Source organism: Gymnodraco acuticeps, unplaced genomic scaffold, assembly GCF_902827175.1.
Source record: "Gymnodraco acuticeps unplaced genomic scaffold, fGymAcu1.1, whole genome shotgun sequence".
Taxonomy (NCBI): Eukaryota; Metazoa; Chordata; class Actinopteri; order Perciformes; family Bathydraconidae; genus Gymnodraco; species Gymnodraco acuticeps.
Window position 1 is genome coordinate 492,501 of NW_022990673.1, and position 12,053 is coordinate 504,553.

The 12,053-nt window shown below is 39.6% G+C and overlaps 2 protein-coding genes across 3 annotated transcripts in view; both read left to right on the plus strand.

Moving 5' to 3' along the window:
• The window catches only part of ddr2a (discoidin domain receptor tyrosine kinase 2a), a 35,451-nt gene extending 27,671 nt beyond the window's left edge, over positions 1 to 7,780 (plus strand). Inside the window, exons 7-17 of one of the 2 annotated variants that reach the window (XM_034229683.1) lie at positions 873 to 1,056; positions 1,560 to 1,800; positions 2,049 to 2,114; positions 2,790 to 2,926; positions 3,030 to 3,240; positions 3,734 to 3,966; positions 4,070 to 4,197; positions 4,327 to 4,524; positions 4,625 to 4,859; positions 5,502 to 5,651; positions 5,731 to 7,780. In XM_034229683.1, coding sequence (XP_034085574.1) covers positions 873 to 1,056; positions 1,560 to 1,800; positions 2,049 to 2,114; positions 2,790 to 2,926; positions 3,030 to 3,240; positions 3,734 to 3,966; positions 4,070 to 4,197; positions 4,327 to 4,524; positions 4,625 to 4,859; positions 5,502 to 5,651; positions 5,731 to 5,862 — 1,915 coding nt within the window. In that variant the 3' untranslated portion in view covers positions 5,863 to 7,780. The remainder of the gene's footprint in view (positions 1 to 872; positions 1,057 to 1,559; positions 1,801 to 2,048; positions 2,115 to 2,789; positions 2,927 to 3,029; positions 3,241 to 3,733; positions 3,967 to 4,069; positions 4,198 to 4,326; positions 4,525 to 4,624; positions 4,860 to 5,501; positions 5,652 to 5,730) is intronic. The other variant, XM_034229684.1, reaches the window with a different exon arrangement.
• Positions 7,781 to 7,916: 136 nt separating this feature from the next.
• On the plus strand, positions 7,917 to 11,832 carry hsd17b7 (hydroxysteroid (17-beta) dehydrogenase 7). The gene is made up of 9 exons (XM_034229698.1): positions 7,917 to 8,071; positions 8,497 to 8,700; positions 9,188 to 9,280; positions 9,438 to 9,552; positions 10,619 to 10,813; positions 10,928 to 11,041; positions 11,132 to 11,188; positions 11,265 to 11,363; positions 11,454 to 11,832. The coding sequence occupies exons 1-9, from the start codon at positions 8,037 to 8,039 to the stop codon at positions 11,547 to 11,549; spliced, it is 1,008 nt and encodes a 335-aa protein (XP_034085589.1). The 5' UTR covers positions 7,917 to 8,036; the 3' UTR covers positions 11,550 to 11,832.
• The last annotated feature ends 221 nt before the right edge of the window (positions 11,833 to 12,053 follow it).

The window sequence follows — 12,053 nt, forward strand, 5'->3', positions numbered from 1 at the left end:
ACTTCCTCTTTCACACACCACTGCACTGCTTCATCATTGCTCTCATTCTGCGTCAGTGCGTTTTCCCCTCACATTGTTGATGCCCTGTCTCCATGGTGAAAGCAAAGAGACAGCAGGCGTTGGTGGGTCATTGTGGTTTTCTTAGTTAGGCAATACCTCATAGGAATGACTGAGTCAACCCTCTTTATGAAGTTTAGACACTGTATCAAATGAATCACACTTTTTTTAACAGAAGTGTTTACATTATAGCATTGTGAATAAAGTCCTCCACAACACAATAAGGCCTCCTTCTTTCTGAGGTGGCAACAGGGCAGAGGGAAAATAAAATGGCCTTTATTGCAACATCAAAGCCAGCAGCAGATGTGAGGAATTGGTTTGACAATGCTGCCATCTAGTGGTAAATGATAGCACCAAGCATTTTTCTCAATTTAGAGCGTTATATAAATAAGGCATTGCACATGACTGAATATTGAAATAAGCTTGAAAATAGACATAAACAGTAAATATACAGTCATTATTGTTGCATAAATGTATATGTTGCCTGTTACTGCTGTACATATTTAAGGTTGCTTTTTATAGTTTTGGGTCTACAGTGATTCATCATATTAATAATAATAATAATAACTTGGATTTCTATAGCGCCTTTCATAATACCCAAGGTCGCTTCAATATTACCAAGCATTGCTAACACTGACAGATAAAGCACACATTTTTAGAGTCCAGAATGACAGTAGTGAAGTAGAAGAGAGCCTGAAAATGGAATACTAAGTATGAGTACCTTAAATGTAAAACTAAGTACAGTAATTGAGTAAATGCACCTAGTCCCACTGTTGTATTTTATGCATCTCTTTTAACCTTCCCTTGTTTCTCAGTATGACGGAGGGCTTGGGCCAGCTGACTGATGGAGTGTGTGGCCTGGATGACTTCACACTCAGTCACGTCTACAATGTCTGGCCCGGCTATGACTACGTGGGTTGGACCAACGAGAGCTTCCCCAGTGGATATGTTGAAATCATGTTTGAGTTTGACCGCATACGCAACTTCACTACCATGAAGGTGAGGATCCTGAACATACAAGCTTACATCTTTCATCAGAAGTAAAAGTCTTCCCACATGTGGCTTTATCTTCTCTAAGTTTAATGACGGATTGCAAACATCTTTAAGCTGCATACTGCCACCTACTGTACAAGAGTGAAACATCGTGTCATTTCAACATCTCGATATTCATGTATAGATCAACATTTTAGATTTTCCTAAGAAACCCTGTGTCACCTGAGAAAGTAAATAGAGCCTTACTGATGGTTGTGATGTGCAGACCGGTTTTTACAGTATACATTTCTTTGAGTTGATGTATGTCAAATGATTGAAGTTTTGATACTTTACACTGTTCTTTTTCCCGAGTACATATAAAGTGCCATTTAATCCTGTGAGATGAGTCTAGTTATGACCATATCCTCCCTTATGTTCCTTTCTTTATAGTTTTTTGTATGACTGACTCTATTAATCTGTTTTACCCCTTCCTAACTGGCCTTCCTCCCACCTTTTCTGTCTTGTGTCAGATCCACTGCAACAACATGTACTCACGGCACGTGAAGGCTTTCCGCCAGTTGTTGTGTTTCTTCCGCTCTGAGGCAGACTGGGAGGCCTCGCCGCTCTCCTTCATCCCCGTGGAGGACGAGAAGAATCCCAGCGCTCGCTTCATCACCGTCAACCTGTTCAATAACATGGCCAGCGCCATCAAGTGCCAGTTCTACTTTGCAGACGCCTGGATGATGTTCAGCGAGATCACCTTCCAGTCAGGTATACTGTGTGTGTTATCTGTTACTGTAGTAAGAAAGTATTTTTCCTTTATATATATATATATCTTCTTTGACACCTTTAAGTTTATATACTTATGCAAAATAAAAATATATTTGGAAATATTTTCTGTATAAAAATATTGTATTACTTATTATTTTTATTATGATGTTATTGCTAAGAATATTATTATTAAGGTCCATTGTGTGGCCTTCAGATCTATGATGAAACATGTATTGTCTGTCCTTCAGATACAGCCATGTACAACACAACGCTGACTACAACCAAGACAGGACTGCCTCCTAACATACTACCAGGTCAGTGATCGCTCCACCCTCACACACTTTATGAAGGCCTTCATTAAACATTACGTGACATGCATGGCTAATATAACAATATGGCATATTGTTGACAACATGCAGACATAACAAATAAGCACTGAAGTTATTATCCTGAAAACGCAGGAGAGTATGAAGACAAAAAACAAGAGACCACATTTAAATTAAATGAAAACATTACATAGTTTATGTTTAGATGTTCGAATGCAAAATACAATAAACGGAGATAACCTTCCTTTTCTAAATAGTAATCTAAATTTTTTATGAAAATCCTAATGGCCTTGATAGAGGTTTTATCACCGCAGGCATTTGAATGTGTCACAGCAGGGAAAGCACAGATGGAACTAATCCCATCATTGTCTCTTTTCCACTCAGCATTCATAAATAGCCTTGTCCATGATTTGGCTCATCTAAATAAATGAACCCAGTATTTTTAAGTCACACTACCTGCTTACACATATTCTGTGTTTCACAAAAGTCCTTTTAACATTTATTTACTTTAATATCACTTAGTTCAGTCATATTGATTAGCAAATATATATATATATATATGTATATGTATATAAGGACTGATTTATTGAAAGGTTCATTATGATCCTGAATCTTCACTTGCATGCATATTATATAATGTATCTCCTCCTGTTCTCTCCCCAGAGGACGACCCCACCCACAAAATAGATGACAGCAACACCCGGATCCTGATTGGCTGTTTAGTGGCCATCATCCTCATCCTCTTGGTCATCATTGTCATCATCCTGTGGAGGCAGGTGTGGCAGAAGATGTTGGAGAAGGTGAGCCAATCACTGATGATGCAAAATATATCAAAATTCCATTGAATCTTCTTTCGGGAGGTGGTCAGATCTGTTCCTTCACCCCCCACATCCTTTATTCTAGGCCTCTCGCCGGATGCTGGACGATGAACTAACTGCTAGTTTGTCAATACAGAGTGAAACGTTCGCCTACAACCACAACCAGTCGAGCACAATCAGCGAGGAGGAGTCTAACGCCACCTACGAACGTATCTTCCCGCTCGGCCCGGACTACCAGGAGCCTTCACGCATCATATGTAAACTGCCGGAGTTTTCTCAGAGCTCAGAGGAGTCTGGTAGGTGGACAGATGGGACTGCTTGCTTACGTATAAACTCAGATAAACCTCATCCTGTCGAGTGTTAAACTGTATGTTGTGCTGTGTATGGTGAGTTTTGCTTTAAATTCTGGCATAAAAACCAATTCTCAAACATTCTGACTAATGTAATTGATGTTATCTAAAAAAACAGGAAAAGTTTCAGTTGTTTTTCACATTGTGTTGAACGTAATTAGATAAAGTATATGAGGAACTCTGTCTGTCTCCTTCAAAATGACCAACCCTGCCCCCAAAATTAGGAAAGATGGCAAACATAAACTGGATAAATCTTTCCATCTGTTAACAGCTTATCTTTATCAAAACAATGATAGAAAGTCATCAGTAACAAATTGCTGGAAAAAGTTATACAAAGATTAGAAAAACAATATCGCTTAAAGGGTCTGCGGTTTCCCCAGTTGATATGTTGAAGGTTAAATACATTATCAACATTATCTTGTTCCATGCTGTGTTCCAGCTTCTACCAGCACAGCAGCGTCTAAATCCACCTCAACGACTGCAGTGCAAGATGGCGCCCCTCACTACGCAGAGGCCGACATTGTGAACCTGCAGGGTGTGACAGGAAGCAACACGTACGCCATCCCTGCGCTGACTATGGACCTGCTGTCAGGGAAGGACGTTGCAGTGGAGGAGTTCCCCCGAAAGATGCTCACGTTCAAAGAGAAGCTGGGAGAGGGCCAGTTTGGAGAGGTTTGAACCCTTTATCAGTTTGCTGCAAGTTTCTGACAGATCTAGATGCTCTTAAAAGCACAAGTTATAAATGATGCTTTCCTCTGCTTCCTCTTTCTCTCAGGTGCACCTGTGTGAAGCAGACGGGATGCAGGAGTTCATGAATAAAGAGTTTTTATTTGACATCCCCGTGGATCAGCCAGTTTTAGTGGCTGTGAAGATGCTCCGTTCAGACGCCAGCAAAAATGCAAGGTATTGATTTCAGGATTAGCCTGTACTGAAACTGAAAAGATATCTTGAAATGAACATGTTGAAGTAATAACATTTGGATGTATTTCTTTGTGAAGTAAGTCGTTTACAGTACTTTTTGTCTTTTGGTAGGAATGACTTCCTGAAGGAGATAAAGATCATGTCACGTTTGAAGGATCCCAACATCATCCGCCTGCTGGCTGTGTGCATCCACAGCGACCCTCTCTGTATGATCACAGAGTACATGGAGAACGGAGATCTCAACCAGTTTATGTCCCGCCACGAGCCCGAGGGACAACTCGCTCTGCTCAGCAACGCACCTACTGTCAGGTGAGTGGTGGTGAACAAACTAGATCTCTATATGTAGGTCTATTTTTTTCAGTTTTTCAATCCACAACTCACAACCCTGTTTCCTCTCTTTTTTCTCCAGTTTCAGTCATCTGTGCTATATGGCGGCTCAGATAGCATCGGGGATGAAGTACCTCTCCTCTCTGAACTTTGTCCATCGAGACTTGGCCACGCGGAATTGCCTGGTTGGTAAAAACTACACGATAAAGATCGCTGACTTTGGCATGAGCAGAAACCTGTACAGTGGGGACTACTACCGCATCCAGGGCCGAGCCGTGCTGCCGATACGCTGGATGTCATGGGAGAGCATCCTGCTGGTGAGCACCACTACTTAAAGGAATAATTCACCACAAAAATGACCATTTGTTTACCAATCAATCAACCTTGGTTACCCTTGATTCTTGAAGAAACTGTTTTTTTTCGCATGGCTCACCAGTGAATGAATAGTCTGAAAACAGAGAATATATTTGATAAAGGAAGGAAACGGGGACACGGTTTAACAAAAGAGAAAATATATCACAACGTCTGTTTACAAACTCACACTGCAGAATAATTGAGTCATTTATTCACTCACATGCTTACTAGTTTGTTTGGCCTTATCGCTTAAATAATACTATGTACAAAATTCTGGTTAAATGAAAAGTCTGGGTTCAGCAAACATGCCTGTGATTGGGAAGTAGTGAGCAACAAGACTTGGACTATAATGCATGAGGTGTGTGTGAGTTTATAAACAAAAGGTTGGTGTAGTTTTCAGTTGTTGAAGATGGCCATTTACTTACATTTATCAAGAAATGTCTCCAATATTTATGATTCTTCATTCCCGTTGGAGGTGAGAAAAATAAGTTTTCTTTAAGAATGAAAAGTAACATGAATAGTGGGGGTACATTTTAAGGATATGACTTTTATCACACACCAAAAATACTTTTTTCTTGGACATATCACCACCTTTTGTTGTGCAGGGTAAGTTCACCACAGCCAGTGATGTGTGGGCCTTCGGGGTGACTCTGTGGGAGATACTGAACTTCTGCAAGGAGCAACCCTACTCTCAGCTCACTGACGAGCAGGTGATAGAAAACACAGGGGAGTTTTTCAGGGACCAAAAAAGACAGGTGAGTGTTGTTCCAAACATTTCACATACATATAAAGATCTGCGTATCTGTGGCTTAACTTCTTGACCCCTTCATGCAGATCTACCTGCCTCAGCCTGTGCTGTGTCCGGACTCGCTCTACAAGATCATGCTGAGCTGCTGGAGGAGGAACACGAAGGAAAGGCCCTCCTTCCAGGAAATACACCGAGCCCTCCTGGATATACAGCCTTAATCTGGGGCAATGTTTAAGACAGTGTTGGTGCAAGACAAGAGTAAACCATGATTCAGACACAATCCAGGTTAGAGCTATCATATTTCAGTAGAGAAATATGATGAGAGCCTCCTGCTACGACTGTTTCATGGACTCTACAAACATGGACTACCAAAGACTTTTGATGTGTCTCAGTTTGAGTTTAATCGGCACAATCACGTTAGCTAAGATGTTTTATAGACACACAAGTATTCTCAAGGTTGTGAGGTGTGTTGATGAAGCCAAAAATCAAATGTAGCAATTGACATTCGGCACTTTTAAAAATGTATATTACTTTCATTTTATAATTTCAAATTTCCCATGTTACAGTGTTTGATTACACTGTTGAAAAACATGTGTTTTCTTTGGAAGACTGCTTGAATGTAGAGAGTGAAAGGTGGAGCCAACCCTTACGGTTGCATTTCAAACATTTCATCTCAGTTTTAAAGCTCCACTCATTGAGAATATCATCAAGTATCTCAGTGTTTCTCATCTCCCTGCAGTCTTTCATCTGTGATTTGAACATGAAGTGTACATGACTGTGTTTGTTTAAAAGATACGTCTTAATCTCAAATAACAATATTTTGTATTGATATTTATATGTTTAAATGTGTTTTTCTGTTCATCTTTTGTCGCTATATTTGTAAATGAATATTCTCTTTAAATTGACTTGTTTGGAGCATCATATTTTATGTGGTTCTGTAACTTTCCCGCTCACTTTTGGGATCTACCAAACATTTGTTCTTTTCTACTTTCAACTGTTATCATTTTGCATTCATCACAAGCTGATCACTATTTTATAGGTGATCAGATGTTGCAACATGCTTATCTTGAACACAGGCTGTGTTTTGATATGTTGGTTTAAAGGGGCCCTGTTATGCTTTTTCTGAGATATCCCTTTCCTGTAGTATGTTAAATAGGTTTTTCTGCATGTAAATGGTCTGCAAAGGCTAATATCCCAAAGTTCACTCACATTGTACTTGACAGGCTAAGGGGCGGGACATCTCTAAGTGGTTGACGAATCACAACAAGTCGGCCAGCTAACCAATCAGAGCAGACTCTGCTCTGGTTTCAGACAGAGGGTGAAAAGAGGTGCTGCAGCACAGGCACAATAGGAAAAATAAAGACCTTTTTGAACATTAAAGCATGGAAACTGAAAAGTAGCATAATGGGGCCCCTAGTATGTGTCATTAGGAAGGTGCTACCGAATGTGTTGTGAGTGTTGAAGAAGTGAATGCCTGCTTATGGTTCGTCTACATTGACAAAGAAAGTGTATTTCCTTTTTAAATGAGAAAGGTGAAGGAAATGTAGAAATGCAACCAGCCGAAGACTCATCTGCAATTTTAGTTATAGTTTGTTCTTTCTTTTGTTGATGTATACTGGAGTCGTTTCTCTTATTTCCTCATACTTCTGTGTATAACTATCTACTAGCTTGAATTTAATACTGCATACCACTGTTGTTTTTCAGCCACTTCAGCTGTATTGTACAGGCTCTCCCCTCTTATCAGAGGCCTTTGTCCCACTCACCTTCTCCATAAAAGAGACTCATATCTGCCGTTATGTGTTTCAACTTTTATGTGGAAGTCCTCCATATCTCTCTGGGTGAGGTGAAATAATCTTTATGTCTAAGGTAACCATGATATGCATTTTGGATACATTTGATCGATGTGAAGCATTTGGTGATTCCCATTGGATAAATTAATATTTTCACTAAATGTTTTATTATCTCTTTTTTGAATTAAATGACTATGTATAGTTGTAAAAGTGTAGTGGCACCCCGACATATTTCACAATTGGTTTAATTACATATTTGTACTCAACGCTTTTCAGTGAAAATGATTCTAAATATGTTGTACATTGGTTGAAAAAAACACAAATAAAAATTAAACTGGGAACTCTATCTCTTTAAGAAGTATTGCTTCATGCCTATCTGACGCTGAGTGGGCGGTGCTTCATGCTGAGCAACATGGAGTCAACCTCTCATTGGCTGATCGCTGCTGCAGTGTCCAATCACATCGATGGGGAGGGGTAAAGGGCATGAGTCCACATCCTCGGAAAAACAGGACTTGTTGGCTTGTGTAACTTTTGAACAAACATTTGGTCGTACATTTTGTGTTTTTGGTTTGCAGTTTTGTTTCTAGTTTGTGCAAGAGAAGATGAATAAGGTGGTGTTGGTGACTGGCGCTAATAGGTAATGTCTGGCATCTTAGGTGTGATGAATTCATGAGTCTTCTAGTTCATTTGTAGCTGTTGTTATTGATCAGAAACAGAACCGGTTTTATTATTATAAAGTAGTCTTTCACAATCAAGGAAATGGTGCCTACAAAGACACAGAAAAAATAAGATACTTTTTTTTAAAGGAGCAAAATATAATACTACTGAAGAAACTATTTGAAAAGAAAACTATTTGAAAGAATGTTGTTACCATTAAAGACCATATTTACGTAGTACGTGTAGGAAACTGATCTTTATGTCAACTTTTGAAACCTCCCTGTCAAGAAATATCTAGCCCAACTACCTGTATCATTTTGTACATTAAAGTATTTTGCTTATAAATGCAATCTGTAAATGCCTTCATTATATGTTTTTCATTACATTGTGTGTGTCTCCCTGCAGTGGCATCGGCCTGGCTCTGTGTGAGCGGCTCCTGCAGGACACTGAGAGCCTCCAGCTGTGTCTGGCCTGTAGGAACATGCAGCGGGCTCAGGCTGCCCGCTCCGCCCTGCTGACCTCTCACCCCTCAGCTCAGGTGGCTCTCCTGCAGATGGACACCAGCAGCATCTCCTCCGTCCTCGCTGCTGCACAGGAGGTCAAACTCAGGTGGGAGGTCATAGATCTGTCACTTAAACACTCAGGAGATTTGCATAAAAGCACACAAATGAACATACTGGTCGTGCTTAAAGCTAAGGTAATACAACAGTAAAAGAGACAGAATAAATGTTGATCTTATTAAGACTGAGAAAGATGTTTTTTTATACTTTCTGTCACACAAAGTAAGCATTTGCATCAATGTGCCTCAATTTGGACCATCAACCTTTAGCATTCTGAAGCAGCATACTCATAACAGAAATAGTGCCAGGATGCAAAGATTAGCCTGTATAAACTGAATGAATACATAGACAGTAAAGCAATTATGTCAACAACAAAGATTACTTTATCGTTACAGTATTACTTCAACAGATATACACACAACAGCATGGTACACAATACACACTCAAATCAAAAATACATCATTATAGCACATGTTCATCCATAGACAATATGCTATATGTGTGTTTCAGAAATGTGTGTGAATTGTCTCCTGCAGGTATAACCGGCTGGACTGCCTCTACCTGAATGCAGGCATCATGCCAAACCCACAATTCGATGTAAATGCGTTTTTCAAAGGTCTTTTCTCCAGGTACTTTTTACTTTTAAAGATTCTCCAAATTGATAAGCTGCGTAACTAGCTTTATATGCTTAAAATGTCCAGTCTATATAAAGATTTAAAAGGAATGTATTTAAAACCTTTCCTATGCTGCCTTTCAAAGCTTCTCTAACTTTGTTATTTTTTGCAGTGGTATCATCACGATGTTTACGACAGGTCAGGGGATCCTTACACAGAAGGACTGCGTCACCGCTGACAGCCTGCAGGAAGTTTTTGCAACAAACCTCTTTGGTCACTTTTTATTAGTGAGTACTTACTCTTATGCCTCCTGAATTATCTGGTATATGTTTTGAACAACAAAGAATCTAATACAAAACCAGATTTCCTTTAGTTTTCTGACAGTAATACTGTTTCCCCTTGATGGGATCAGTATAGGTGATACTGGATCCGCCTGTCACTTAGCAACGATGCTCATTAAAAATTAACAGGACTGTCCTGGGCTGGAGGACGCTGCGGACCGTATCGAGCTTACTGTGCATTAGCAGATTAAAGATTCATTCTGACTTGTATTAAGTTTCCATCGCAGACAAATGTCCTCAAAGCTCCTCTCTAATAAAAATCTGTCTTTGCAGCTGTATTAAAAAAACTCTTCATTACAGCTCAGAGACATATACATTTTTTGTGACGGTATTTATGAAACATTTAACCAAATTTGGGAGGAATTGAACTTCCCTGATTAGTTTAAGGAATCTGAAATGACTTTAGTGATACTAGATACGAAAGGAGATGCCATTGTTGTTGCAACTTAAAATCTCTAGTATATCTTTTTTAAAGAAGTGTTATGTACTAATTTCTTGAGGCCTATACAGTTACACACACTTTTATATTGTAGTCTTAACAAAGATGATAGATATATTTGAACAACATTGTAAGTATGATTTACACATCAGCTCAAATAGCTTGCTATGGTTAGAAACAAACAAAAAGGGTTTTGTAAAATAAACATATGTTACCGCTCGTCCTGGGGCCTACAGCAATTTACTAAACCTAAAGCACAAAAAATATAATAAACTCAATTCCGAATGGAGCGACAAATGTACGAGGGAATAAGGAATTTGCTTCTACAATCTTAGTTTAACATAAAGGTGTGTAAATTGCATTGTAAGAGATATTAGTAAGATACAGTAATATCATCTGTTTCCCACACACATTTTTTTCATTCTGCCTTGTTTCAAGACAAACTGCTGGGGAAACAATGAAGAAGTTCCTCATTGTTTCATGAAATAGTATTACCTGGCTGAAACTGAGCATCAATGAATTGCTAAGATGTATTTTTTGATGATTATTATAATGTTGTTTTTCTATGTCCAGATCAGGGAGCTGGAACCAGTTCTGTGTGATGCCGGCCACACATCCCAGCTGATCTGGACCTCCTCAAGTAACGCTCACCGCCCGGCTTTTAACCTCGAAGACATGCAGCACCAGAGAGGCACACAACCTTACAGCTCCTCCAAATATGCCTCGGACCTGCTCAGCCTCGCGCTCAACACACACCACAACAAACAGGTCGACTCAGAAACACACCTCACATGCTGTGTACCCATACCTGCTAAATTAACTTTTTTCTTTTAACTCCAATGATGTCTATAAATGTGATCATGTGTTCATTCGGCTCTCCAGGGTTTATACTCATCTGTCATTTGTCCTGGTTTCGTGATGACCAATATGACCTACGGTATCCTGCCCTCATTCCCAGCTTTCCTCTGGACCCTGCTCATGCCTGTCTTTTGGCTTGTGAGTGCATCTCTGACAGTAAAATGTCAGACACACACATCAGAAATGATTTTGGTTGTTTCTGAATGCATTTTTCTTTCGTGATCTTAGATAAGGATGTTCTGCAACAACTTCACCCTGAACCCTTATAATGGATCTGAAGCCCTGGTAGGTCAATCAAATATTTCTGATTTCATGCACAATTGTGTACAAATTAAATCATGATTGCTGCTCTTTCTTGTAGTTCTGGCTCTTTAAGCAAAAGCCTGAATCACTGGACCCTCAAGCTAAGTACCACAGCTCAACATCTGGGCTAGGCAACAACTACATACAGCCACGCAAAGTATGGCAAAGAATACTATATATAGTACATTTCATTTAAAACAATCTTGTAAAATAGTTAATGTTGTGTGTTGTCTGTTCCCCTCTGCAGATGGATATTGATTTGGAAACATCCGAGGCATTGTATGAGCAACTACTGCATCTAGAAAGTGAAGTAAGAAAGAAACTAAAAGGGAAACAAAAATAATCCTGGAAAGTTCACAGCCGTCCCGCAGGACCTGGATCATCATGGTGCTTACAGGATGACACGATTCTAGGATGGAGACTATTGTATTTCGGTCTGGTGATTTGGGACCAGCATACGCTAACAGAAATAGCTTTGTCCTTTGCCTGACACTGCAACATACAAGACTGAATTTACAGTTCAAATCAACAAGATACTCATAAGCATGAAATGAAATGTCTGTTATGGACAAATAATTATATATGTTGTGGTTTAACAATAAACACTTTTGCCTGTTCTTGTCCAACTTCTTGCAAGTCAATTCATTCCATAAAGCACTATAACATATGAGGATAACGACACGTGTGCAGTCATGGATGGTAGGCTAGGTCACAATCTGTCTATCCTTTGCTGTCCAGGAGGTACTGTGTCCAATGTGGTTGTTAATGCCATGATCCTCACGGCAAAATGCATTGCAGTCTGACATCAGACTATCGGTATCGTCCCAAAAGTTGACATAAGTGGTCT

Coding starts and splice junctions, on each gene's coding strand:
- hsd17b7 (XM_034229698.1), top strand. CDS start 8,037: ATGAATAAGGTGGTGTTGGTGACTGGCGCTAATAG. Junction 8,701..9,187: donor GCACAGGAGGTCAAACTCAG/GTGGGAGGTCAT, acceptor TGTCTCCTGCAG/GTATAACCGGCTGGACTGCC. Junction 10,814..10,927: donor ACACACACCACAACAAACAG/GTCGACTCAGAA, acceptor TCGGCTCTCCAG/GGTTTATACTCATCTGTCAT.